General features: G+C 51.2%; 8 protein-coding genes across 8 annotated transcripts; 3 read left to right on the forward strand and 5 right to left on the reverse strand.

The window, feature by feature from the left end:
* Positions 1-106: 106 nt before the first annotated feature.
* PFICI_11336 (26S protease regulatory subunit 8) lies at positions 107-1,339 on the reverse strand (the record flags this gene model as incomplete). The annotated part of the gene is made up of 2 exons (XM_007839917.1): positions 107-1,041; positions 1,105-1,339. The coding sequence occupies 2 exons, from the start codon at positions 1,337-1,339 to the stop codon at positions 107-109; spliced, it is 1,170 nt and encodes a 389-aa protein (XP_007838108.1).
* A 2,053-nt stretch (positions 1,340-3,392) lies between these two features.
* Positions 3,393-6,971, forward strand: PFICI_11337 (uncharacterized protein; the record flags this gene model as incomplete). The annotated part of the gene is made up of 3 exons (XM_007839918.1): positions 3,393-3,549; positions 3,657-6,484; positions 6,540-6,971. 3 exons carry the CDS (start codon positions 3,393-3,395, stop codon positions 6,969-6,971), a joined length of 3,417 nt encoding a protein of 1,138 aa, XP_007838109.1.
* A 1,383-nt stretch (positions 6,972-8,354) lies between these two features.
* Positions 8,355-9,416, reverse strand: PFICI_11338 (uncharacterized protein; the record flags this gene model as incomplete). The annotated part of the gene is made up of 1 exon (XM_007839919.1): positions 8,355-9,416. One exon carries the CDS (start codon positions 9,414-9,416, stop codon positions 8,355-8,357), a length of 1,062 nt encoding a protein of 353 aa, XP_007838110.1.
* A 504-nt stretch (positions 9,417-9,920) lies between these two features.
* PFICI_11339 (uncharacterized protein) lies at positions 9,921-11,010 on the reverse strand (the record flags this gene model as incomplete). Its single annotated transcript, XM_007839920.1, has 2 exons — positions 9,921-10,443; positions 10,499-11,010. 2 exons carry the CDS (start codon positions 11,008-11,010, stop codon positions 9,921-9,923), a joined length of 1,035 nt encoding a protein of 344 aa, XP_007838111.1.
* A 1,598-nt stretch (positions 11,011-12,608) lies between these two features.
* Positions 12,609-16,098, forward strand: PFICI_11340 (uncharacterized protein; the record flags this gene model as incomplete). Its single annotated transcript, XM_007839921.1, has 3 exons — positions 12,609-13,192; positions 13,489-15,429; positions 15,498-16,098. 3 exons carry the CDS (start codon positions 12,609-12,611, stop codon positions 16,096-16,098), a joined length of 3,126 nt encoding a protein of 1,041 aa, XP_007838112.1.
* A 1,144-nt stretch (positions 16,099-17,242) lies between these two features.
* Positions 17,243-18,886, reverse strand: PFICI_11341 (uncharacterized protein; the record flags this gene model as incomplete). Its single annotated transcript, XM_007839922.1, has 5 exons — positions 17,243-17,443; positions 17,501-17,955; positions 18,015-18,543; positions 18,610-18,637; positions 18,699-18,886. 5 exons carry the CDS (start codon positions 18,884-18,886, stop codon positions 17,243-17,245), a joined length of 1,401 nt encoding a protein of 466 aa, XP_007838113.1.
* Positions 18,887-20,070: 1,184 nt separating this feature from the next.
* PFICI_11342 (uncharacterized protein) lies at positions 20,071-20,487 on the reverse strand (the record flags this gene model as incomplete). The annotated part of the gene is made up of 4 exons (XM_007839923.1): positions 20,071-20,097; positions 20,154-20,235; positions 20,297-20,328; positions 20,392-20,487. 4 exons carry the CDS (start codon positions 20,485-20,487, stop codon positions 20,071-20,073), a joined length of 237 nt encoding a protein of 78 aa, XP_007838114.1.
* Positions 20,488-22,862: 2,375 nt separating this feature from the next.
* PFICI_11343 (uncharacterized protein) lies at positions 22,863-27,955 on the forward strand (the record flags this gene model as incomplete). Its single annotated transcript, XM_007839924.1, has 5 exons — positions 22,863-23,270; positions 23,362-25,427; positions 25,482-26,681; positions 26,735-27,713; positions 27,767-27,955. 5 exons carry the CDS (start codon positions 22,863-22,865, stop codon positions 27,953-27,955), a joined length of 4,842 nt encoding a protein of 1,613 aa, XP_007838115.1.
* Between the last annotated feature and the right edge of the window lie 13 nt (positions 27,956-27,968).

Here is a 27,968-nt window from a genome sequence, read left to right on the forward strand (position 1 = left end):
AGAACTCCCCAATCTGCCTTGTAACAGACATGATTTCAGTCGCCAGAAAGCAGTCATTGAAGCCAAACTCCCAGTCTCCCCACTCCCAAACAAGCATGCAGGCAGATTATTTCCAGAATTTCTGGAGCGAAACCTCCTTGTCGTCGTGCTTGTTCAGAATCTTGGCTGTTGCCAACTCGAAGTCCTCCTGGGTCACGTGGACTCTCCGCTCTCTCAACGCGTACATACCAGCCTCTGTACATACACCCTTGAGTTCGGCACCGGAACAGCCATTCATCTTCTCGGCAATCTTGGTCAGATTGATGCCGCGAGTCAAGTTCATCTTGCGACTGTGGATGCGCAGAATATCGGCACGGGCTTCGACAGATGGCGGCGGGAACTCAATCTTTCGGTCGATACGGCCGGGTCGTAGAAGCGCGGGGTCTAGGATATCAAGACGGTTGGTGGCCATGATAACCTTGATATTCTTGGTAGGCTCGAAACCATCGAGCTGGTTCAGCAGTTCCAACATGGTGCGCTGGACTTCCGAATCACCGCCCGACGATCCCTCTACACGCGAAGAACCAATGGAATCGATTTCGTCCATGAAGATGATGGAGGGTGCATGCTCTCGAGCCATTACGAACAGTTCTCGCACCATTCGAGAACCTTCACCAATATATTTCTGCACAAGCTCGGAACCAGAAACTCTGATGAACTTGCAGTCTGTGTGGTGGGCAACTGCTCTTGCCAGAAGGGTCTTTCCTGTACCGGGCGGGCCGTAAAGCAGGACACCCTTTGGCTGCGCAATGCCCAGGGACTCGAACAGCTCGGGATGCTTCAGACCGAGCTCGATGACTTCCTTGATTTCCTTGATCTGCTGATCCAGACCACCAATCATATCATATGTGCTGTCCGGGACCTTTTCGACCATCATGAGGGAGACGAGGGGGTCGACAGAGGATGGTAGCAGCTTCTCAAGCTTGTACGAGTCGGATAATAGGGTCACTCGTTTGCCAGCGGTGAGCTTTGCTATGTCGACTGATTCGGCAACGTCGACAACTATGAGACGTAGCTGTTAGACTCCTGCATGTATCAATGCGCCACCTAGCGAGAAGAGCTTACCATATTTGCCTTCCGGATGCACCTTCACCAGGACCTTCTTCGTGCCCATGACCTTGACGACCTCACCGACATATGATCCAGGTTGTTGGAGCAGACCGAGCTCCTCGCGCAGTAATCTGACCCTCGAATTGTAGTCATTTCGCTGTGCTTCGAGACGGCGGAGAACGGCTTGGCCCTTGAGGATCTCAAGCTTCATCGCCTCGATCTTGTTTGCATAGTAGCTGTCGAGCGCCATGATTGCTCGCGGCCCCGAGAAATCGGTCGATTGTTTGATGCTCGCTATCGAAATCTGTTTTATCTCGATTCAAGGATTGCTCCGCAATGTCGGTTTGATGGCGCAAGAAGTGGCGGGTCGAGTTTCGTGATAATGGGGGTCGTGGATGATGATGGCAGGTCCAACGTCGGAGCTCTAGGCCATGAGGCTGATGACAAGGCGCCAAAGCCAGGGTGGGTCAGAATAGGTAAGCTGCAGGCAGTTGTAAAGCAACGCGGCTTTCCATCCACCAACCGCGGGCATTCAGAGCTGGCGAGCTGGAGCTTGGTTGCTTGGGGGGGCGCCAATACCTGGTGTCCAGTGTGGGGGGCCTTGTGCTGGGACGGATCACGGCGCTATGAAACTCCGTCTATCAATAATCCTTTCAACAAACCCGCAACCAAAGTTCGACCGCCTTGTCAAGACAGCCCATGTGGAACCTACCTATGTCAAGATGGATGCTTCTTGTCTTACATAGTATCAAAGTGGGAGCAAGTCAAATCTCCAATGACAATACTATGTACAATGCCAGACGTTCCCACTAACATAAGCTACGATCCACTCATTCAAGCTGTTGCCGCCGCTCAACGCTCGTCGCAAGAACCCAACGACTTGTTACACTCGGCAAGCTACCTGGCTACTGTCTACCTCTGATTCAAGTCCTTGCCTTGGTCCTTCATTAGCACCACAGCCGTTGATGGCAGACTTTGACCCCCTCTGGCCATGTCCGTTTATATCGTTGCTTCGTTGGCTTTGTGGAATGTTCGTGGAAACTGCCAGTCCACCAGAGAATGGATCTTATCATTCTGCGATTACATCATACCTGCTCGTTGAATGCCCTGTCTGCGAAATATATCGACATGAATGGTTTGCTAAGGAATATATCGTTTGTTATGCGTGCCGGCCTGGCCGAGCCAGAAAAGATACATTACACATGAATGCCAGGCTGCCACTTGATTGGTGTCACAAAGTCCCTCTACTGTACGAGCGATGCAATCGACTGGCGGCTGACCATCTCTTGTTTTCTTTGTATCCGTAGCAAAGGTGGTACGTAGCGTAGACAGTTAAGGTCTGGTGCCGGATGGGGACCCTGCGATCGATGCTAGAGATCGTGCGCCAAACCGTTCCAGTGCAAGCTTCGACGTTCAGTGAACTCAGTGCGCCATAGGTCCCATATTTCCAGCAGTCCACGGGCGCCGCGAGGCCACTCAAACCCGCTCAATGCCCAACCAAGCATACCCCGGGTGCATCTCCACCAGTGGGCAGCAGCAAGGATGAGAGCCTGTCGCAGCCCATCTTTGCGGTCTGGAGGGCACCCTTGGCACCATTGGCACCACTGGACGATCCGTGATGTGCACCGCTTCTCTCTCCTTCCCTGCCTCCCGTTGCCCGCCTGCACGTCTTTGGTCTTGGTAGTACTAGCAAGAAGCAGGTAGTATGATAAACAATCACGAGGGAGCAAATTGCGCGAATCGAGCTTGCCGTTGCCCGATTCGACATTTGATGTTTGACGTAGAGGGGAGATTTTAGAACTAGAAGGCTAATCGTCTGCTCTGTTTTCTTTTCTCCGCGTTCTTGTTTCTTTGCAGATTCGAGTCCTCTTGCCTCTATCAGACACCTACATTATCTCTCACACTTGCGACATGTATGCAGTGCGCCTGGGTAGTCGTTGATACCTTGGCCCATCCTCCGTCATCCCGCGCCCAAGCTCGCCTGCTTCCTACTTTGTAACTTGTACGTCCTTTGTATTGTTCAGCAGAGAAAGACTCCGCTTCGAGATCTACATCATCTTGCAACCTTCGGACAACTTTTGCCCAAAGCCTCTCTCAACCAGAAGGGCCATCGTTTGGGACCGCTTCGCGCCTCTGCTGTTTGATTTGTGGCTTCTTCACCCGACGGTAAACAAGGCCTCGTTGACGCGCAACTCTTGCGACCCCGTCAAACCCACCGACCTGTCGCAGTCCCACTAGGTTGCTCCGTGGCCGTCCATGTATTGTCGTTCTCATAGTTTCTAAAGCGCATTACCAAGCAAACCATGGACCCGCCATCACAGGACTCAAATGAGTCCAACTCGCAATCTCCAACAGATACTCGTACAACATCCAGTCGTCTGGAACAACGAGATGACAATCTGCTGCCAGAGAGTTATCAGTCCCACGCTACTGTGAGGAGGAGGCCCGATATCACTTATGGTTCGTTGATTTGCATCATCCCCCATCTTTCCTGTCGCGATAAGCTTTACCCGTCGTGAGCTTGATGCTTATACAGACTGCACACAACTAATCAATACACGAATCAGGTACCGTGCAGACTCCTCCACCCACTGGTGCTACTGGCCAATACCTGGGAGATCCCTCTTCTCAAAGCCAAAATGCCCACGAGCGTGCCCTTGGACGAAGCAGTGTCCCTGTCATTCGATCACCCTTGATAGGAACTGGAAGTGGCCGAGGACGTCCCAAGAAGCCCCCAATGCCTCGCCGTGCTTCCTCGAATGTTCAAGCTCCCCACCGTGGAGGGGTCTTCTCGACCGATGATGCAACAGAGGAGATCGAGGTGGAAGCCGCCGAGAGACAGCAAAACTTCCCATCGTCTCGCCCTCAGTCCCAGAAAGACTCTAGGCCAGGATCTACGATACGCCGGCGTACTGGCGTTCCCTCTGCTGCCGCTGCTCCCTCCCTGTCGCGCGTACAATCTAGTGGAAGCGTTGGCGGGGACGATAACAACGGCATGGAGAGTCGACTAGAAGAGGTGGACGAGCAGTCAAACGAAGACCAGGCCGAAGTTAGCGAGGCAGCGAACCAAGATAGCGAGGATACGGTCGATATTGATGACGATGACCTCAGCGATGCCGAGAGTTTTACGCTCAAAGACCGGCAGCAAGCCATCAATGAGACTCATCCTTTCGGTATCAGATTGTGGAAGCCCGCCCTGTACAAGAAGGATCGCTCAGTCCAAAAGACAGCAGAAGGTGACATCCACTCCTCACCTGGAGGTCATGTTAGTAGCTGGCTTCTGTTTTTCAACATCCTCTGGACCTTGATGTTTGGTTGGTGGATGGCCATTTTCGCTGCGCTTGGTGCCGGAGCATGCTTCATTTTTGCTGCTGCGCCGAGTGGCAGGGAATACGGCCGTGTCCTTTGGGGTTTGGCTCGATACCTCTTCTATCCATTCGGTAAGTTTGTTCGTCTCGAGCATGACGAAGCCTACCTGGACGAGGATCAAGGAGAGGGTCGCAGCATCAGCGAGTACGAGCAGTGGCAGAATGGCGATTTGGAATATGGCCGACTCTTCTTTGGCCCAGAAGAGCACGATCCCCAGCGTTCAATTGTAGGACGCTCCAGAAGAAGCATTGACTCTGAACCTGATGAAACAGACAGCTTGCTCGGCCGAGCTACGCGCCAGGTGCACTTGGATGAGCATGGCAGACGCCTTAAGAGGAGACTATTCGGCAGAGGCCAATGGAACATTGGTAGAGTTATATTCTTCATCTTCTTCTACGGCCTGCTCACACCATCCCTGATCATTGTATCCGCCATCTGCTGGTTCTTGGTCTTCTGGATACCCATGGGCAAGGTGACGATGCTCCTATTCGACCATCTCAGGAGACATCCGTTGGCCTTATCCTTTGAGTCGGACAACACCCTCGCTCGTCCCTTGGACATCCCTCACTCCGCGAGCATCCTTCTATGTACATACAGGGCCGTTGGATCCAAGTACTGGAAGTACACCATTGATGGCACCAACATCTTCCTCATCAACCTCATGGCTGTCGTCCTCTTTGTCATCTTCGACTGGCTTGTGCTTGAAGGTGTGCTGCACATGGAGAACTTCCTGACCCACCCTGGGTTTCTCTTCGTCGCTGGCCTTCTGTCCATCATTCCCCTTGCCTACTTCATCGGTCAAGCTGTTGCCTCCATCTCAGCCCAGTCTTCCATGGGTCTTGGCGCGGCTATCAATGCCTTCTTCTCCACTATAGTCGAGGTCTTCCTTTACTGCGTAGCCTTGAACGAAGGAAAGGGAGCATTGGTCGAGGGTAGCATTATCGGCAGTATCTTCGCCGGTGTCCTCTTCCTGCCCGGCCTCTCCATGTGTTTTGGAGCCATCAAGCGCAAGACTCAACGTTTCAATGCAAGATCAGCAGGAGTCACTTCGACTATGCTTTTGTTTGCAGTTGTGGCTGCCTTTGGCCCGACCCTGTTCTATCAGATCTATGGCACACACGAACTGAACTGCTTGAGCTGTACCGACTATCCCGACAACAAATCTGGCAATGCCGAGCGTGATTGTCGACGATGCTATTTCTCTCAGACACCGAATGTGGAGGATCGGTTCTACCTCGAGGCTGTTCGGCCTTTCTGCTACGCAGCGGCGATGTTCTTGTTCTTGTCCTACGTGACTGGATTGTGGTTCACCCTTCGTACTCATGCTGCTGTGATCTGGAATACGGAAGTTGATGAGAAGAAGCACGAAGAAGTACAACACATGGCTCGACTGGCCGAGCAAAACCAAATGGCGGATGCAAGTGGAGCTGATATTAGGGACAGCAATCTCTACAAGCGCATCCTTGGCCAGTCTCTCAAACAAGTCGGCCTCGGCAGCGCTCACCATTCCCGCCGCCCATCAGGCGCTATTCCCCGGAACGGTGCCTTTACCACGGCACACATGGTGCCCCCTAGGATGGACGATGATGGTGCCGATACCGACAGCATTCGCAACAACGTCCACGTGCCAGGATTTACCGAGCAGGAGAACGACAATCTTATCAGGGGCGTAACCGAGCTGGCTGCTACGGCAGCCGCTATCGCAGCCCGTGATGCGAGAAATACCTCACGCAGAATTTCATCCACCACTGGTCACTCGGCCTCGCGGCCCGTCCCAGTGCGTACGGCAACAGCCCCCGACATGGAGGATGCTGGAGAGTCGGGACAAGCTCACGGAGGTCATGATGCACCAAACTGGGGCAGAACGAAGAGTGCCATTATTCTGTGCTCCGCAACAGTTCTGTACGCCATTGTCGCCGAGATTCTGGTCGATACCGTTGATGTTGTCTTGCAAAATTTTTCCATTGACGAGAAGCTTCTGGGTATCACACTCTTTGCGCTGGTTCCAAACACGACTGAGTTCTTGGTATGTTTTCAAATGTTGACACGAGGAAGATCTTATACTAACGTCAGAGTGACAGAATGCTATTTCGTTTGCCATGAATGGGAACATTGCCTTGTCCATGGAGATTGGTTCAGCATACGCACTCCAAGTCTGTTTGCTTCAGATCCCGGCACTGGTGTTTTTCTCAGCAGTTTGGCCAAAGGAAGCCGGAGAGGGCATTGACCTGGCAAAGTTCACATTCACTCTCCTGTTCCCACAATGGGACATGGTAATGGTCATTCTCTGCGTGTTCCTGCTCAGCTACATGTATGGCGAAGGCAAGAGCAACTACTTCAAGGGCAGCATTCTCATCATGACGTATCTGGTCGTCATTATTGGCTTCTACTTTTCCGGCATTACAGACGAGGTACAGATGGGAATGAATCGCTTCGACACCTTCAACGCAGCCGAAGGAGCGTGGACAAGTTATAAAACGATCGGACAGAGTAGCAAGGGCGCGGCGTACTAACAACCTTTCTGGATGTGTCCATGTCTACATCTTGGTATGAATTGACGACACGACCAGCGAAGTTGTTTTCCTATGTTTTGTTTCTCTACATAAAACAAGTCAAGCATTGTTTCATTCCTCACTACTCTCCTGCATGGCTATGGTTTTTGTAGATTGTCGGGCACTCCTAAGAAGCATGGTTCGGTCGGGTATTTGTTTTTCTACAAGGCGGGCTGATGAATAGATGTGCCTGTTTCGCGTGTAATGATTTGATTTGCTCCAAGTGATTTTCATGATCTAGGTTTGGGTTCCGTTCCTCGACGCTCGTCACCAAACCACCTGGCCAAGAGTGAGGCGGACTTGAAAGAAAGAAAGATTGGTAATACGTACGTAACAGCAGCCGGTTATTGACTGGTAGAATGCACATTCGTTTCTTCAAGTGGATATCTCACGTTGGGTTTTCCGTGACCAGCCATCTGAATATCTGGTACATATTGCGAAAAAAAGACGTAAAGGTTTCCTACTGAAAAGAAAATAAAGTGGGTTTGCACTCAAGAGTGGAGCACTGACAGGCACCCGTACGCGGTCGCGTCGTGTATTTTATTGACCGCCCGGATTCTGCCATTTTTTTTCGCCCACCGCCCGGCAGAACCCAAATCAACCAGCCTAGCCCGCCCAACCTGCCCCACACAATTTATCTATAAAGGTCTGCCTTGGCCCCCTTCCTTTCCTCTTCTTTTTCTTTTCTTCTTCATGTCGACAATACTTCATGTGAGTAACCCCCCACATTGGGCTCAACACCCGCGCATCATAACCACTTGAGCATCGCGCTGACTTCCCCCCCCTTTTACAGAGAATCATTTCTATAGTAGTCGTCCCTAGCTCTTGATTTCTTAATCAAGCTGCAGAACCTACGCCAGTTGATGATCAAAATCCTCGCCTTCCAAGAGTGAATATCTAACTCTATGGCATGCCTCTGGCTGCCGTTTGCTCTCGACCTGCCCGAAAGGGTGGCGGTCTTCCTTTTGGATGACTGTATAGAGAGTGGTGATGATCTCAACCCCGATTCGTGGTTCTTGTCCTTGTTGACTGGCCGCCGGGGTGGATGTGTGAGGACGTCTGATGGTCGTATTTTTCATCTTTTTCGTTGATGCAAGAGCTTGTCTCTGGCTTTGAGGAAGAAGTTTTCGTGATGCGCATGCAGTTTGATTCGCGTATGCATCGGAATATCGAATGCGCCACACCGTACGAATAGTAGCATCTTTGTGATAAGCTTGAACTCGATGATGTGTAAGCCTGCAATGGGAAGACAACAGGGTTCCGGCGTTGAAGCCATCGTGGGTTTGCAAATTTTTCCCATGTTGCTAGGTTGAATAATTAACATGAAATCATCTATTTATTCTTCTACCTTTCGCAATACAATCCCTCACGCCGTATCCAGTCCGCCACACCACTGCTCACGAGCTGTCCTAACCCGTCCCAGTTTTCGCTCTGCACCGCATCGCGCACCTTGGTACTGCTAATGACGGGAGCAGCATTTTGTCTGCTGTCACCGCCGCCCTCGACCAGGTCAACTCTGTCCGCCCACTCCCTCCGTCCACCCGCCGCCTCGAGCCTACCACTCTTGAGGTCGTCCAGGTACGCCCGCTGCTCGGCCGCGCCGCCCCAATCCGCGTCTGGGCGCATCGTGACGCGCAGCCGTGCCCGCGCCAGAAAAGGGTCCAGCACCCTTCGCATCGAGTTGTCGGGGTAGTATTTGCCGTCAAAAATGCGTATCAGGGTGTCGAAGCCAGTGAGGTAGACCTGCTCCATCGCAGCCGTCTGCCCAGGCGGCGACGGCGAGGATGAAGTTGATGAAGATGAAGAGAAGAATGGATCGGCCGCAATAGCACCGCTCTTGGAATGAAAATACGGCTCTGTGGTGACTGCTAGATCAATCTCGACGCCTCGGCTGCCGGCAGAAGAAGGCGTCATTGTCGTGGCATTGTGAAGATCGTCCTCGTCCTTCCCCACCTCTCGCAAGGCTGAGAGCAGGTCCATTGCAAAAACGTACATCATGGCCAATCTCTGCGGGAACGCCGCGGGCTTGGGCGCCTTGTCAGCATTATTAATGGCGAGGAGGAGGAGCACGCGCGATTTCGACGTTGCTAATTGTTCCTCCTGTTCTTCCTCCCCTCTCCCTTCTCTGAATCCCTCCCGCTGCTGCTGCTGCTGCTGAAGCGCCGATAAGGCCATGGCCTGGTGCGCCAGCGTCGGCGGGTTAAAGGACGAGTCCAGGACCAGGAGCGTTCGGGGAGGGCCATGTTGGGGCGGGCGGGCAGCCGGCTCCGACTCCGACGATGCGGCAGACTCGTCGAGGCTCGGCGGCAGGGTACATAGCACCTTGAAGTTGGACTTGGAAAGCTGGAAGGCTTTGAGGGCCCTAGTGAAGAAAGGAACCACGTTGGGCGGTAATTGTTGTCCCATTGTGAGATTTGCCCCAAAAGCGCCCATGCTATGACTTGATGCCCCTTTCAACTGTAGGTATCATGAGTTGGCAAAGGTCCTAGTGAGATGAGGAGCGATATGCTGAGGTGCGAGGTGATGTGAGAGGTGTTGACAATGTCTGGAGTGAAGTTTCCTACCGACGGTACATTAGATAAAGGCATCTTCGGCGCGGGACCTCGGCCCCACTGTCATCATGATCAACCTCCCAGTCCTCAACAATCAATGTAGTTCAACCCGAGACCAAAACGGGTCAGCAGTAATCAATTTTGTAATACCATTCACACCATTCTGAATAATCATTTTTCTGTGGGTCGTACCGACGAGATACCGACACTGTAGTCATGTCAAAGATTCTCTCTTGCCCTCCTCGTCTGTTTGGGGTATAAAGTCTCTACAGGCGACATTCCATGCAACTCCGATCGCTGTTCATTCAGTCATAAATGCCAAACCCGTTATGCATTCTAGCCATGTTCGTGCTGAAGATCAGCGAATTTCTGGCTCTCTCATAAAATCCGGAATGCTCAAACCTCCATCGCCAGGTGTAAAGGGCCTGAGTGTCAAGTTTCGAGTTTGACGGCCGGCCTCGGTCTTGCGCCTCTCTTTTTCATCATAATAGTCAATGGCATCCACAATGTCCTCCAATGCGTTGTTCTCCGCCGTATCCGCATTGTCGTCAAGGGCGTAGACCTTGATACCACGTAGGTGTGTATCTTTTCCATTCTGATGATTCTCCAGGATAATGACACGCACGAACCAACAGCAGAGCGAGTTGCCATCGGCACCACCACCAGCTCCGGCTATGGGCACATCGATCCAGCCTTTAGGCATTGCAAGCTCCATTGTCGTGAACGGTATTGTCAGATTGGGGCCGAATCCAGCCGTGATTTGTATCTTTGTTGGTGTGTAGCTCTCGTCAAGCTCATAGTCGAGGTAAAGTCGCAAGGCACGGATCTCTACACGCTTGATGAAGTGGATGTTGAGACGATGGGGTTGTGGTCCATCTGACCTAGAGACTTTCGATCAGTAACCCACGTTTACCTGGCTGGGAATATCAAACCTACTGCCAAAAGAGATGAATGTCATCATCCCGAAGCTCTTTCACGCCGCATCCTGGCTTGTAGCTGCTGACGGTGAAACTAGCCAGATTACTGATCTCCTTCAAGCCGACCGAAGCAGGATCAAAGGGCGGCTCTTCTTCCTGACCATGCTCTTCCACACCCGTGTCGCCATCTTCATCACCGGTAATGTCGGCGTCTTCATCGTTTTCTTCTTCGACGTCATCGTCAAAATCCACAACGCTCGCTATCTCCGTTTCAGCTTCAGAATCATCCATCATATCATTATCATTATCATCGTCAGAAGCACCGGGGGGAAGGGGGAAGAATTCCTGGGGGCCTCCGTTTTCCTGATTGTCGTGCGCAAAGTAGCGGGTAAAGTGACGGTGTGATGCTTCTAGGAGGTCGCTGCCGCCTTCTTCTAGGACCTCAACGCCCTCGAGTTCCCTGGGACTCGGTCCATTGCGCGGCGGTGTTGTTCTCCTTTGAGGGGGCAGCCACGACCAATTGTGCTGCATTTTGTATTACTTGCAAGAGTGAAATGTGCATGTGGGAAGGGGAAGGGCGTCCAAGGCAAGAAGAAGGTACAAAATCCAAACTTTTAGTCTTGGCTGGACTCGAGAAGGAATAACTGGGCATGTGTGAAATGAGGCCTCGTGTTTTCTGTGTGAATGCAATGGGTATGAAACGAGCCCCAACACAAATCAACAAACGGAGGAGAGAAATTTTACCTCGAAACAGCAGGAGAAAAAGTGCATTGCGTACTACTGACCTTGAAGCGTTTGAGACCACTGACCGTCAGTTTGGTCATTGTCCTCAACAGCGTCCTGAGCATCCCAAGGTCCATCAGGAAGCTGTCGCCCTGATTGACCTCTAAACAGCTGCACACGATCGATACCGCCCGCCCGTTCATTCATAGTGACAAGGCGTGTCGCGACAACGGCCAGCGTGATTTGTAGCGAGCGAACAATTGTTTTCTCTGGGTCTAGCTGGCCGACCAGAGGACACGGAGACGGCGCGAGTATCCTTCTCGTGAAGATATCAAAGCCTTTTGTAATAATCAAAACAGATTACCGCATTCGAAGCTAGCGCCAAGGGGTGTGAGTGAAGGTCATACACAATGAATGGGACCACCACTCAAAACCCGTTGTGACAATGCAAAAAAGGATACTGTGAATCGCTGCAAGCTTCAAGAATCGTTTTTGCAAAGAGAGAAAGACAGCTAGACCTAGGTAGGTTCTGATCGCCTGCTATCCCTCAATTGTAAAGATTGCTCGGTAGTGTCGAGATGGAAAGATGAAGGTTGCTCAATAATATTTACATCTAAATGGTCAAGATTGAGCCAGTCCTATGACTGGGGGGTGACTAGGATCTTTAGTATATTCATTAAAGGAAGTTATTCATTAATCAGGCTAATCTCCCTGCAACTTGAGTGGGTAGGATCGGCATGCCACGCGATTGGTGCACCCGGTAGCACATCACCTATTGGTACCTTGGGCACAGTAATAGTAGTAGTCTTGTTTTTCTTATTTCTTTTCTATAATCGCGTTCATCCTTGGTCATCTGAATTTGTGATATATCTATCTAGTTTTGCATCTATGCATTCCTTTCTTTCTTTCGGTTAGAAGCGCAGGTCAATTGTCATTCCGATGTTATGAAATTGATGTAATATACAATTGCTTGCAAGAAGGTCTTTCAGACACAAAACGGTCGCTCTATGAGCCGTCCAGTGACTACACATGAATATAACCCAAGAACATCAAACAATTGCGGGTACTAACTTTTCTCTTTTTTTTTTAAAAAAAAAAAAAACATACCTAATGATACGGCCAAATAAGACAAATGCTTGATTGATACGCAGAGGCAGAGTTTCTAAAACGGCGAACAGCACTCTGATCATCGGCCTGACTTTAGGGCCGGCCCGAGATTGGCGCAGAGCAAAGGGGCCCCCAAAAAAATCCATGGGCAAAACCAAGAAACATACGATTACTACCTACATGCGCGACATGGTCCCTTTCTAGTTAAGCGAGTCTCATCCCAGAGGAACATTGTTTCGGTGAGCAGCTTCACTTTCTCTCCGCGCTTTCATTTCAATGAGGGCCGTGGATGGCTCGCAATGGATGCCATTGGTCGCTTCGCTCTTTGGCGGACTTGCGCCCGTAGGTCTGCTGCTAAGAATGGTGGTGGTATCATCAAGAAGAACCAGAGGGGAAATGCTACATTGATCACGAGCGCCCGGCATGGACACCCCCAGCATGGAGGCCCTGCAAAACAGCAGCAGCAGCAGCAGCAGCCTCGTCATGTGTCTCTGATCGTAACTGGAACGAACCAGCAGCAGCAGTGGCAGCAGTCCTACCGTGCCTTCGCATCATCATCATCCTCCCCCAATAATGTAATAAGCGCCCAGGCGCGTCTGCGTCCCTTCGACAGGGAAAGCGTCTACTCCCGGTTTAAGCTTCGGGCACCTGCCAATTCGATATTCGGGGCCCGCCGCCGCAAACAACAACCCCACTCGCCGTTACTGCGTTTTATTATATCCAGGACCTTTTCCTCTACATCTTCGACTCGTTGCTCGTGCATCATTCCCTCATCCATCATGGCCGACAGAGACACGCTGCCCGAGAATGTCAAGCCTTCTCACTACAGCTTGTCCATCTCCTCCCTCGAGTTCAAGGACTGGACATACCAGGGCAAGGTGACGTAAGTGCATGCATGCCGCTCTATTAGAACACACCAACCGTCCATCCGTTCCCCTCCAAGGCCCACGTCAGAATAAATGCTTTCCTCCCCCGAGAGCGTCATCTATCTCCTTGATGCCGCTTGCTCGCTTTCTCTCAAGACCCGGTTGGGATGAAGAGCGCCGTATATGGCAGAAATGTTTTTTTCTCTCTCTCTTAAAAACGCACACAAGTCCGATTGCATCTGCGAATTCACCCTCGTTGCAATTCCCCGAAGATCCATGAGTTGCGGGTCGTGTTATTCTGACCAAGTCGCAGCATCGATGTACAAATTGCGGAACCCACCAAGGACATCATCATCAATGCCATTGAGCTCAAGCTGGCTTCTGCCAAGCTGACTCTCTCTCAGAACAAGGGCACACAGGAATTCTCCACCGCCAACTTTGCCTACAATGAGAGACAGCAACGTGCCACCCTCGCCTTTGCCGAGGAGATCCCGGCTTCACAAAAGGCACACCTGGAAATTGAATTCGAGGGCATCCTGAACCATGACATGGCAGGATTCTACCGAAGCCAGTACAAGCCCGTGGTTCCAGCTGCAAAGTCTGTCCCCCGCGATGACGATTTTCACTACATGTTCAGCACTCAGTTTGAGTCATGTGACGCACGACGGGCATTCCCTTGTTTCGACGAGCCCAGGCTCAAGTCCACCTTTGACTTTGAGATTGAGGTACCCGACGACCAGGTGGCTTTATCCAACATGCCGGTCAAGAGCACGACTCCATCAGGCGAGGGCCGTCATGTCGTGGCCTTTGAGCGCACTCCCGTCATGAGCACCTATCTTCTGGCCTGGGCTGTTGGCGACTTTGAATATATAGAGGCTCTGACAGACCGTCGGTACAATGGCAAGCAAATCCCAGTCCGGGTTTACACCACCCGCGGACTCAAGGAGCAGGGCCGGTGGGCGCTCGAGCACGCTCCCAAGACCATTGACCTCTTCTCTGAGAGCTTTGGTATCGACTATCCTCTTCCCAAGTCGGATCTTCTCGCTGTTCACGAATTTACCCACGGCGCCATGGAGAACTGGGGTCTTGTCACCTACAGGACGACCGCTGTCCTTTTCGATCCCAAGACCTCGGATGCTCAGTTTAAGAGACGCATTGCGTATGTTGTCGCTCACGAACTCGCTCACCAATGGTTTGGCAATCTCGTGACAATGGACTGGTGGGATGAGCTTTGGCTGAACGAATCATTCGCCACCTGGGCTGGCTGGTATGCTATCGACAAATTCCATCCGGACTGGCAGGTCTGGCCACATTTCCTTAATGACGGCACAGAGCTTGCATTCAACCTGGACTCTTTGCGCTCCTCGCACCCAGTCCATGTACCTGTTAGGGACGCCCTCGACGTGAACCAGATCTTTGACCACATCAGCTACCTCAAGGGCTGCTCAGTCCTACGAATGCTGGTCAACCACCTGGGCGTTGAAAAATTCCTCAAAGGCGTTTCCATTTACCTGAGCAAGCACACTTATGGCAACGCAAAGACCGAAGCTCTATGGGATGGTCTGAGAGAGGCATCTGGTGCAGATATTGACTCGCTCATGAGCACCTGGATCAAGAAAATCGGATTCCCAGTATTGACTGTTGCCGAAGAGCCTGGCCAGATCACTGTCAAGCAATCCCGCTTCCTTGCAACTGGTGATGTGAAACCCGAGGAAGATGAGACTGTTTGGTGGGTGCCATTGGGCTTCCAAGGCAAGGTGGGCACCAGTGAGGTGCAGACCCTCGCCTTGACTGCCAAGGAGGACACTATTCGCGACATCGACAATGACTTTTACAAGCTCAACGATAACGGCACTGGTTTTTACCGGACCAATTATCCACCCGAGCGCCTGGCAAAACTTGGCTCCCAACTTGACAGGTTGAGCGTCGACGACAGGGCTTCAACCATTGGATCTGCCGCTGCCGTTGCCAAAGCTGGGTATGGCACAACGCCGGCCCTACTGTCGTTCCTAGAGGGTTTCTCTCATGAGTCAAGCCAGATAGTCTGGGAAACAGCTCTAGATTCTGTCAGCTTTGTCAAGGCTGTCTTCGGCGATGATGAGGCCATAAACACTGGCCTAGAGAACTTCACCCTTAAACTCATCAACCACACAATTGAGAAGGTTGGCTGGGAGGAAGGACCAGACGAAGGTTTCCTCACCAGTCTTTTGCGCAAGAAGATACTTCTCACCGCAGCTGCCAACAACCATTCAGAGTAAGTACCGATGAAACAGATGTCAATTCTTTTGCAGTGCGTATAATGAGCCTAACCTTGCACGCCAGGACACTCGAGAAGGGCCAGCAATTGTTTGGAGCTTGGAATAAGGATGGAGCCGAGCTGAACCCAAATCTGCGTTCTGTCATCTACCGTGCCGGTGTCAAGGCAGACCCCACGGCAGCCTTTGACGCCCTGAAGAGGGAATGGGAGACTACCACATCTCCCGACGGTAAAGATTTTGCACTTTCTGCGATTGGACATATTCGTGACACGGAGTTGATCAACAACAAGATTCTCCCCTTCCTCTTCAACACCACCTCGGATTCTGTTCCGTCTGGTGACATGCACGCCCTGGGATCCGTGCTTTCAACCAATTCAGTTGCTCGCCCGCTGCTGTGGAAATATCTTCAAGACAACTGGGGAAAGGCCACTGAAAAGATGGCAAACCCTGTCATTCTCGACCGATTTGTTCGCCTCACGTTGGGCAAGTTCACCGAGTCAAAGTACTTGGATGAAATTGATGAGTTCTTCAAGGACAAGGACACGGCTAGCTTCAATCGGACCTTGGAGCAGGTCAAGGACAATGTACGCGGACGTGTAACATACCGCGAGCGGGACACTGCAACCATCAAGGAATGGCTTGAAGCAAACAAGTACATTTCCTGATACCCAAGTTGCCCGGCGCTCAAAAGCCCAATCTCAAACTTTGGGAAAGGGCTGTATTACTGAGATTCAAGGTGAATATATTAGCATCGAAGCCAAAAGAGAAGGAGGCAAGGCGAAAGTTTTCGCAGCTTCAAAGCCTGAATGGGCTTGTAGTCGAAACATGTTTATCATATTCAATAGCATTGATATAACGAGATTAGCCAGCCAGAAGATATACCTTCTCTCCAGTAATGTTATAAGTTAATATCTGTGTTATATGGCCATAGTTTCAAAGGTCTCTCGGAGGCCTTTTATGTGAATATGATGTAAAAATGTACTCAAAAATGTGAAAGAGGCTGATTCAAATACAACTTGGTGAGAAACCAGTGAGCATTATGGAAGAGAATGTAAAAATTGAAATTGGAATGTGTTAACTCTGTTCTAATTAAATTTGCGAGGACGAGAGAGACAAAAAGTTTGAAGCGTTGATTCTTAAAAAAAGGCCATCGTTTTCAACCACTGAGTCTTGAATCGTCCCCAATATCCTCAACCTCATATGCATTTCTAATTTATCGCCATTACGCATTTTGCATTTGTGTGTACTACTTCGGAAATCGAATACGGCACTGGGCATCATGCTGACTTTTCGAGATATATTGAACAGACTGCTGAGTATCAGTTTCAAGACACAAGAATACCCATAGCGCAAAACGGGAACATTAATTATCCCTTTATTCCCCCCCCTTCATCATTACACGGTTAGCAAAAGCAGAAGAGCGAATTTGTTTCTGTTTGTGTTCATGACTCGTTTTTTTCTTATTCCGTTTTAGGGCCTCATTTCCCCAAATGCAAGTAGACTTTTTATACATGATCCTTTCTCCTAGGCCGTGTACGCCTGGGAATCATGGGGAAGCCAACGCCAATACAGATGCCAAATCTAGTGCTGCAGAAAAATCAAAGGCTGGCCAAGATGCATGTCTCCCCTCCATTATTTCCCTAAACCCTAGAAGTCATCAAGAGGCTCCCACGAGGTAGGTGATGTACAGAACCGCCGGGTTGGGTCAGTAAGCCTCAGTCGTAAATCCATGCGCTCATTCCTCCGTCGAAGCCGACCGTACATAGGCTGTTCTGCTGTTTCGGTGACCATGGGCGAATGAATGCGTCTCTACGACTCTCCGCCACGTCGAGCGCCACGGTTGCCAAAGTTACCGCGGCCCTGACCGCGACCTCTGCCACGGCCGTCGCCACGACCGCGTCCACGGTAACCATCACCTCTGCCTCGACCGCGGTGACCATTGTTGTCACCCTGGCCGCGAGGTCGGTTGCGCTGGACAGACTGGAATCCATCGTCGGCTTGGGCAGGGGCCTGCTTTGTGAGTTAGCATTGCTTGCAAAGAAAGTTGATCTGATGGGGCACACGAACCTCGGTGGCATGCTCGGGCTGGTCGTCAGCCCAGGACTGAACAGGTCCAGTAGCGGCAGGCGTAGCTTCAAGACCAGTCTCCGTCTCGGCAGGGTCACGGGGAACCTTAACCCAGTCCTCCTGTGTAACCGAGGCGCTCAAATCGTTACTGGCAGGGTCCCACTGAGATTCAGCGGCAGCATTGGCGGCCTCATCGCCAACATTGGCGCTGGCGGGGATACCCGAGGCTGAAGTCGGCTCAGCATGTCCGTTTGTGGGCGCAACAGAGGTATTGACGGTGTCGATCTCGGTCAAGCCAGCATAGGCAATGGTAGGGTCGGTCTCGATCGATGTGGACTGGGCAGGGGCTGACTCTACTGCCTCAGGTACAGCATTGGCCTCAGTCTCGGCCTCAGTCTCGGCCTCAACGGCGAACGTCTTGGCGTGGGTTGTAGAAGCCTCCTTGACTTGGGCAACTGTGATTGGAAGTAATGATGAGCAAGCGTACGCGGAATGGTGCCATTTTGAAACTCACAAGTGGTCTGAAGCTCATCACCACTGACGCTTCGGGTCTTCTCTTCCGAGCCCTCAATGAGCTTGAGCATGGTGGAGACAGCGTTCTCGTCACCAGAGTAGACATTCAGAAGAACGCCCTCCAAGGCCATGTTCTCGTCCAGGCCTGCGTCGGCATCCTCCGATCGCCGAGCGGCTGCCAGTCGTAGAAATTGCGAAAGGACAAGTAGGCCATCATGCTGGGCCTTTTGGATATCGGCAGCGGCCTTGGCAGTAACAGCAACCAAAGCATCGGCCTTCTCCTTCTCCAGCTTCTCAGTAAGCTCCTTCTCAAGCTTGGCCTTGTCAGCGGCACCACGAGATCGGTATTCCTCGTCCACCTTCTTGTACTGTGCAACTTGCTCCTCGAGCTGAGCGAGCTGGGACTCAAGTTGCGGCTTCTTGGAGATCTGGCTCTTCTGGTCGGGGTTGATGATCTTGGCAGCGACAAGCTCGTCGAGAGATTTGCCCTTGTACTGGCTAATCAAGTCGACGGTCTTGTTGACATTGCTCTGAGGAATATGTTAATACTGATCATAGCCGAAGGAAGACAACATAATATACTGAGAACGACTTACAATCTTCTTGGCGACATTGCGAATGTTCCTACGCGAATATGTTAATAAGGTATATTAAGCAAAGGATTGGGAGTCACTGAAGAGCTTACTTCTGGAGCTCCTTGACGTAGGGACTCTCAGCAGCATCGTCACCAGAGACTGAAGCAGCCTTCTCGGGAGCGGGAGAAGCTGTTGGGGCGGGTGAGTCGGTGCGCTGCTGCTCAGCCTTGGCCTTCTTCTTCTTTGCAGACTTGGACTCTGTCGGCGCCGGAGGGTTCTGGACAGCAGCAAGAGGCATGGCGGCGATTGTGGTGACTAGGTTCACGTGGGGGGTTTGACGAGGAAAGACTGAGATAATTGTTAGCAACGATGGCAGCAGAGGGGGAAAAAAAAGCAGACGTTGGGAAAGAAGCTGGTGTTTACTTTCTGTTTGCTCCGAGTTCAGACGAGCAACTGCAGATGATTGCCTGCGGTTCGGAATTGTGGAAACAGAAGTTCTGCTTTGTAGGAGATGAATGTGAAAATAACAAATGTCGAGTGTCTTTTTTGGAGATTGTAGGTTTCGAAGCTGAGAATCAGCGGGCGTAGATAGGTAGGAGTGCGTATTCGAATCTGGGTTGCGAGAAGAGAATCGAGTGTTGATGTGACGGCAGGGTCCAAAATTCGAGGCCAGGTCAGGTAGGTAGGTCACTTTAGGTCACTGCATAGGTCGAGGTAGCTGGTAGGTAGGTAGGCCTAGCTGTGTTGCTTGGCCCACTAGGAACCCCGAGCTACCTAGTCGTGTGCTCACGGTCGGGTTTTTGATAATCCCTGCAGCTAAGCTCCTGTGCAAGGAACTGTAAAGAATTCTGGGGAAGCAGCCGGTCTTGGCATTAGATCAAACAAACGGCGGCACAGTGGACACGATAGATAGCGAGATGGTTTTGGTTTGGGATTTTTGGTTTTACGCATGCTCATAGCAGAGCGCCTCAGCCTCGTCACCGGGTATATCTGTCTCATTGCTCATCACTACATTATCTACCAATTCAATTGATACCACACGGACAATATACAACTGGTTGTGGTCTCGTGCTCGTTTGCGCTCTTGTTCTCTGTGGCCCTCCCAATGTGGACTCTCGTTCGAGAACGACAGTATTCCACCAAAGCTGTCTAGGCTGAGAGAGGATCCACCAACGCGATAGCTTTAAGCTTGACGCGTCCTCGAGTATTCTTTAATGATGGTCTGGCGATGCCGTGCAACCAAGTTTCCATTCTTCCCAAGTCTCTCATGTCGGTCGGGTATTCTTGTTGCGCCACGAATAAACTGAGGCAACAATCTGGGAAATAATCGAGCGGCATATTCTGGCCAGAATATTTCCTATGCCTCACAGATCGACTATGACTTGAGATATGGCCATGTCTCCCAATGAGGGCGGATGTGACAAAAGATTAGACTCTGCATAGATAGATGGCAGACTGAGAGCTGAAATCAATGCCAGATCTTCATCCCTTGAACTTGGATAGCGTATCCTGCACACGGAATGTCAACAGTCGTGATGGAAAAACAGTAGTGTTGGGTCACATACAGCCGTCACCTTCTTGACGCTCTTCGCGCTGATGCCTCGCTCGCCTGCTTGCTTGGAGTCGATAGCAGCCTCTTTCACGAGCCTGTCGACAAGTCAGATGGGGCATCCAGAGTGACAAAAATGCGCCTCGAGGTTCATCTCACGTCTGCATGAAGAGGACATAGTCGAGAAATATCTGTCATTGGATGGAGTGAGCAACGCGTCTGTAAGCGCGATTGGGAAGGGGTTTGCTTCGCACCATGACATCAACATTCTTGCTAAGGTTGCATTTCGACTGTGCCTTGACAATCTTCTTGACTGTCGCCCGAGGGTACAATTTTTGACCAGGAGCCATTGCAATTGTGACGGCCCGTTGATGTCGAGAGTGTTTACCTATATAGTTGGCTGCGGTTTTCGTTGTGTATGTACCTATGTAGTGCAAATAAAATAATGAACATTGAATTCGAGGATGAGTCGCGCATGGCCCCACATTGCAGCCTTATTAAACCCCACGCACCGCTACTACACTATTATCCTCCTGTATTTCGGATGGGGGTCAGGGACTGTCTGCACATCAACTACAGCTCTTTAGCAGGCTGCCCATAAATGCTTGAATTACTAATTATACATGATAATCTGGAATTTTAATGTAAGTCATTCGTGGGTCAATGGCAGAGTAGCTGGCGGCGCAATACAAAAAAAATATGAAATCATTCAGGTACATAACCATTAATGCTAATTCTGCAGATCAATGTGCTCGCCAGTATCCAATCCTTCATGTGATTTACCGAACGATGCATTTTTACGCATAATACTGCAAAGGCACTACCAATCACTGGGCCTCGGAGATTCGCACAAGACTTGTTGCCGACATATTACTGTAGGTGTAGCATTTCTACTATGCTTGTTCCAGTGTACAGGAATTTCAGTGTATCAAAACCACGAAAAGAAAAAGGAGCCTTGCTCTCCCGAGTATACAATATAGTCTATTTATAGACAGTTAATCACTATCACAGATGGCCGCCCTCGACCAAAAAAAAGAAAATACCTTCTGATGGCGCCGAGTTGGATTCCCGTATCTAATTGACTATTTCCCTTGTGCATGTAGTGTCGTCCTTCATGTCTGGCAACTCGATCCTCAATATGGTATTGATACTCCTGTTGCTATCTCTTAACCAAGGCTGGAAACCTCAAGCAGAAGAAACTGAAAGTTTATCCGCTTCTCAGGACCACCCACAAAAGAAAGCACACCGCACTGACGAGGGAGTGACGACATGCATCATCAAAGTCTCTGTACGAGCGGACGTAAACTTTGACCTGCATAGCGAGGTCCTACGAACTATAACACGGAGTAAGATTGCCATGTGCTCAGATGTGTACTGTGGGTTGGGGGTGCCAGAGCATCAGCATGATAACCGAATACCAGGAAATCTAATCAAAGCATGCGAACGCAGGCCTGTTGGTGCAAGGAATGAACACTAAATGTAAGAATCCCCAACCTGAGCTCATCATACTGGTTTACATAGGTAAAAATACCTACATGTAATGTATGTACGTAGGTATGATGTCCCATAAGTGCAGCTAAGTACCTAGACATTGATTGAGGTGTTCGACAAATATTGATTGTGTCGAGGTCAACGGCAAACAAATATCTCTGATCTATTGATTTACCCAATGAAGTAATTGGTTTCGACATTCTGGCGAGGAATCGGCATGAAAATTGTATCTTTTACTTCTTGGGAATTGATTCGATGGTTGCTTCGACTACCTCCTTGTACCTGTCTGGTGCTGTTAAATACTAACCTAGGGAACTTCAATACCTACATTCATCAAATATGTATGGCTTTCCCATGGTACCTATGTACATTTGGTTGTATCAGTCTCTAACTGCCTGCCTGCTTGCCTGGCTACATACTTGGTTTACATCAAAGTACCTGCCTCTTGCCCGTCTAGACCAGAGCACTCCGCACTTGACCAGAGAAAATCGAACCATATTGGTCCCATGTCCTGATGCAATCTGAGCCTACCAAAAAGTCCAACCATCAAACCAACTCCCAAGTTCTTCCACTCACATTCTCTTGCCATCACCAGCCAGGATTTTCTGGAATCGCAACACCCTTTTGAAGAGTGAAATCGCAAACTGCATCTACTTGCGCTTTCCACAGCCGCCATTGGTTGTTTTTTTTTTTTTTTTTTTTTTTTGCCTTCGCCCACCAATAGCCGCGACAATTTTCGTTCTCTCTACCTACCTATGTAATGGTACATGCGATATTCATCCATCGAAGTTCGCCGCTCAACTTCCCCCCCATTAAAATCTACGCTGCACGTCACCCAACTCCCCAGTCACGCCCCTACATTATCTAGCGCTGGGCAAATCTATCATCCACCCACCAAGCCGAATCGGTCCCGCAGTTAAGCCGATCGTTCACCTCACTGACTGCCCCCGTTCGATTCACTGCCAAAGAAGTTCCCCAGCTGCTGCTTGCTGCTGCCGCTGCTACTTCCATTTTACCACTGTCGCCCTCTCCTCCTGCCTCGCCTGCAGCGCAGCACCAACCATTGCCATTATTCCCGTCTCGTCTCAGCCACCCCTTCCAAACTCCAGTTGGCTGCGCGACACAGCAGATCGCATTTCTTCCCAGCGACTTCCGACTGGCGCGATCTACCAAATGATTGCATCGTCGGATGGCCAAGCCTTTCTCCATTGATCGCATGTAGCCGCCGTCCAAAATGTCGGCCGAAGCGACCGCCGCACCGGCGCCTGAGCACGCTGCTGTTCAGCTCGATGTCGTCGCAACTGAGCCACCGCATGCTAAAAGCTCCTCCCCCAAACCCACCATGGGCCTGCACTCGCCACCGGATAGCGACAAATTGAAACTCGATGGTAGCGATTCTGAACTTAGTGATCTCGAGGACCCTGAGCCCGATCCAACACTTGACCACCTTCAGCAGCCATCTCAGCCATCTGAGCCCGTCGAAACCGCCCACGATGCGGCACCCGACGACAATCACAAGGTCGAACCCGACGCTGAACCCGAACCCGTTGAAGATATCGGTGAGGTTTTGCCAGATCATTGGTCCGGCACCGTCCCTGTCTTCAAACCTGACATGCGACAATTCAAGGACTTTAAGCTGTTTGTGAGTACCAATTATGAGGGGGAAAATGGCTACAGCACGAATATTCCGCCACCCATGACGGTCATCGGTCATCGCTAATTATCTATTGCAGATGGAAAAGATTGATCATTACGGTATGAAGTCTGGGATCGTCAAGATCATTCCTCCCGCCGATTGGAAGGAGAAACTACCGGACTACCACGAACTCGTCAAACAGATCCGCGTACGGGAGCCCATCAAGCAAGACATCATGGGCTCAAATGGAACCTATCGACAAATGAACATTCTTCATCAGCGCTCGTACAATCTTCCGCAATGGCGCCAGCTCTGTGATCAGAGCGAGCACCAGCCCCCTGCCAGACGGGGTGAGCGTCGAGCCAATGCAGACAAGGCGAGGCCCGCAACCAGGTCTAAACCAGCCTCGTCCTCAGGCGCGCCCTCTGCGTCTAAGGGACGCAGCGGCCGTGCCACGAGAGGAAGGGGCAGGAAGGCCAAGAATGCTGTAGGACAGGAGCGCCCCATGACTCCGATATCGCCCAAGCCAGGCGAAGATATCATGGAATCTGTCGAACAAGACGATCCGGATGCATCCATGGACGTTGATGAAGAAGATGCGCCTCGAGCTCCCGGCAGAATGGGCGGTGCCAGACAGCCCAAACCTCAAACCCAATCCACCTCGGCGCGCAGAAAGTACTCCAGGAGGGAAGCCTCGGCTCGCATTGACGAGGAAGCCTTCAAAGACTGGGATTACAACATGGACATTTCGGATTACACCCCTGAGCGATGCGAAGAGCTCGAACGTATCTACTGGAAGACGCTGACATATGCTCCTCCTCTGTACGGTGCCGATCTGCTTGGCACGCTCTTTTCTGAAGACACCGAGATGTGGAACCTGAACAAGCTGCCAAATTTACTGGATGTGCTTGGTAGCAAGATTCCTGGAGTCAACACGGCATATCTCTACCTGGGAATGTGGAAGGCTACATTTGCTTGGCATCTCGAGGATGTTGATTTGTACAGTATCAACTATCTTCATTTTGGTGCCCCTAAGCAATGGTACAGCATTTCTCAGGGTGATGCGCGTCGTTTTGAAACGGCCATGAAAAGTATATGGCCGACTGATGCCAAAGCTTGTGACCAGTTCCTGCGTCACAAGGCTTTTCTCATCTCGCCGAGCCATCTTCAATCTCACTTCAATATCAAAGTGAACAAGGTCGTTTCATATCCTGGAGAATTTGTCGTTACCTACCCTTATGGTTATCACTCAGGCTACAATCTGGGCTACAACTGTGCGGAAGCAGTCAACTTTGCTTTGGATTCCTGGCTGCCCATGGGTCGAATCGCCAAGAAGTGCGAATGCGCTCAGGCACAGGATAGTGTTTGGATCGATGTTCATGAGATCGATCGCAAACTTCGGGGCGAGTCTACAGACTACGAAGAAACCGAAGATGAAGAAGAAGATGAGGATGATGAAGTCGACGACGAACAGGACACATCGCAGATGTCTAGCACCATCAGGATCAAGCAGCCGAATCGTAAAAGGAAGCGTATCGCTGTCGATAAGGGCGACAGACAAACCAAGAAGATCCGATTGCGTGTCCGGGTCAAGACTCAGATCGAGCCGCCGTGCTGTCTCTGCCCAAACACCGTCCTCGATGCTGTGTTGCTGCCTACCGACGATGGCCGAAAAGCGCACCGTATGTGTGCCCTTTACGGTCCGGAAACATGGATCGAGACAGTGGACGGTCAGGAGATTGTCACAAACGTTGCGAACATTAGCAAGGCCCGCCTGGAGCTCAAGTGCTTGTACTGTCGCTCCAAGCGCGGCGCTTGCTTCCAATGCTCTTACAGAAAATGTGCTAGGTCTTACCACGCGACTTGTGCCGCAGCTGCCGGAGTCTTTGTTGAAGAGGGTGAAGTGCCTATCTTTGGCGAAGATGGTACTGAATACAAGGAACAGGCTTTCGAGTTCAGCTGCCGTTTCCACCGTAGCAAGCGAGACAAGAAGCTCGATGGCGAGGCACTGGATGATTGCAAGAAGATCCATGACGCTGCTGCCTCCCTTAAGCAGGGCGAAATCGCCCAATTCCAGCTGTACCGCGGCGATATCTTCGCCGGAGTTGTGGTGGAAAACAGAACCGATGAGCAAACAGTGCTCATCGAGGTCATACCGAATGGGTGCGCACAAGATAAACACCTCAGTGTGAGGAAAATGCCGCTAATAGTCGCTAGTGACCGTGTCGAGGTCGAGTGGAAATGGCTTCTCGTACCAGAGCCATCGGATTTCCGACTACAGAAGGCCTCACCCAACGCCATTCCGATGCCCACGTCGCGACAAGCGAAAGAGAAAATTAATGCCACTAAACGCGCAGCTGAAGAGCTACCAAGAGCCCAAGACGATTTCGTCGATGGGTTCACCTGGGCAGAGTTCCATACTGCCAAGAATCCTACTAACAAAGTGCAGGTCAAGGTTGACTTTTCCAAAGAGATGCAAATTTGGCATTATCTCGGGAGGACATCAACAGAAGCTCGAGCACAGTATACGGACGATGTCGCGAAACAGGTCCACAACTCAAAGAGTAACTTTCTGGACACGATCCCGCGACCTCCTGCGCCTGTTGTTACTCGGCCTTGGCCAGTGCCCTATAATACGCCTGCCAAGGTTGACAGGCCCTACCAGTACAAGCCCAAGACGCCCGTTGTGCCAGAGTACAGCCCATATCACAACCAGCAGCAAAGCTCTAACCAATTCTTTGTCTCTCCTCACCACGGCACCCAACCGCAGACATACAGCGGTCAGCCGTATACGGCCCAACAGTTTGCGCCGAATACCCTTGCTGCAAAGCCGTTCCCTACCTCGACATCTACATTTGCTCCACAGCCTGGGCAAGGAGCCTTCTACGCGAACCAGTCCACGCCCAAGACTCTGCCTCGGCAACCTCAAGCAACGCCGAACACGGCTCCGCAACAGTCGCAGCATAGACCGGGAGTTCTATCCCAATCGACCCCGAGGTCGACTCAACCACAGAAGTCGTCCACACCTCATTCTGCTCCAGCTCATTCGCGTAATAAGTCTTTGCCCTTTGGCACAGATCCGCGATACAGAACCTCATCTACGTATGGCTCCGCCCGCTATGACAAAGGCTCAAGCTCACCATTCAGCTATGGTATTATGCAACCACCGGGTCTCGGCGCGACGCCTTCGCCGCAGAACGGGCAGGTGTTCCAAGCACAGGCGAGGGAACGGTCCAGCTCGGCTGCGTCTGCCATGTCTATGCCCATGACTTCATCAGTAATTGGACCTTCAGCGTCTACAAGTCTGGGCAGCGGCGGGCAGCCTCAGGTCGTCAAGCTGCCGATTCCTCCTCGACCCCAACCGCCACCGCCGAGCGTTGTGCAAAAGTATGCCTACTTTCAAGCTCACCACAACAGGTATGGTTTCTTCGTCAGTTGCTGCCAGTAACCGTGCACTAACCCAAACATAGGGACTCGACCAAGTACCGGACACCGTATGCTCCATGGGGAGGTTTCACCAATGGTTATGAAGGTAATCTACGAGCACACCTGATGAAAACTCCAGATGCATTGTTCAGCTACAAGCAATCTCCCGCCATCCAACCCTCTGCAACTCAAACTCCTCCATTACACAATTCTGCAAATGCACAAGGGGTGTCTACGGTCGCAGTCGATCGCATGTCGCATACACCTCAACATGACGCTCCTGCTCGCCAATTATCTTCTCCAGCAGTTGCACCCGCTCAGGCTACCCCTGGACCGCAAACCCCTAGTTCAGGTGGATCCAACATATTGCAGACGGCTAGTGGACCCTATGATCCTGAATCTGTACTTACCAAGCTACATCCCGCCATCCGAGCGCAATATGCAGCCATGTTGCAGAGAAAACAGGCAGAGGAGCAGATGCAGGCGCCAGCTATTGCACAGGGCTATACTCAGAATTCTCCACCTTCCAGCGTGTCGGCTGAGCTCCAATCGGCGCAGCAAGACAATGTGCAGAACAGCAGATCAGGTAGCATCTCAGGCTTCCCGCGAACTAGTTATGAGCATCAAGCACAACACTATACACCAAGTCCGCAATCGTCGGTACAGCATACGTATCAAGCATCTGGTGATGCCTACCAGAATCCGCCCGTTGCATCTCATCATGCCATGGACATGGGTCCGTCCGTTGAGACATCAAAGCAACCAATCAAACAGCAAACCCCGATTCCAGAGCAACGACCAGTACCTGCCACTCCAGTTGCGCAGCCGCGCCCTGTAGTCATCAAGCAAACTCCCGTGCCACCACCTCGACCCTGGGAGCAATTGCAAAGGACTACACCCAAGAGCAGCCCGGCGTTGCCTGTATCACCACCAGCGGCAACAACAACACCAGCGACGACAACCGCTAATGTGGAAAGTAAAGTTTTGGATCCAGTACCTGATTCCGGGCCCCAGCCCATTAATGTAAGCGGACCTCTCTGGCAGACGTTCCAACAGACAATGCCTAACCGCAATAGTCCCAGCCCGCAGAGCAGCTTCGATCCATTCCAGTTCATCAACTTTCAGTAGACACCAATCAAGAACCTGAGTCTCCCCATGCCCTGGGCCAGACATTCCCCGAGGTTCCGGCAGGCTCTTTTGACTTGGTCGAGGAAATAATCAGGAATGCCAAGAGAGCCAGTGGATCCGACTTTGCACACCTGTAACAACACATCAAGT

Source organism: Pestalotiopsis fici (genome assembly GCF_000516985.1).
Source record: "Pestalotiopsis fici W106-1 unplaced genomic scaffold PFICI_Scf_8, whole genome shotgun sequence".
Lineage (NCBI taxonomy): Eukaryota > Fungi > Ascomycota > Sordariomycetes > Amphisphaeriales > Sporocadaceae > Pestalotiopsis > Pestalotiopsis fici.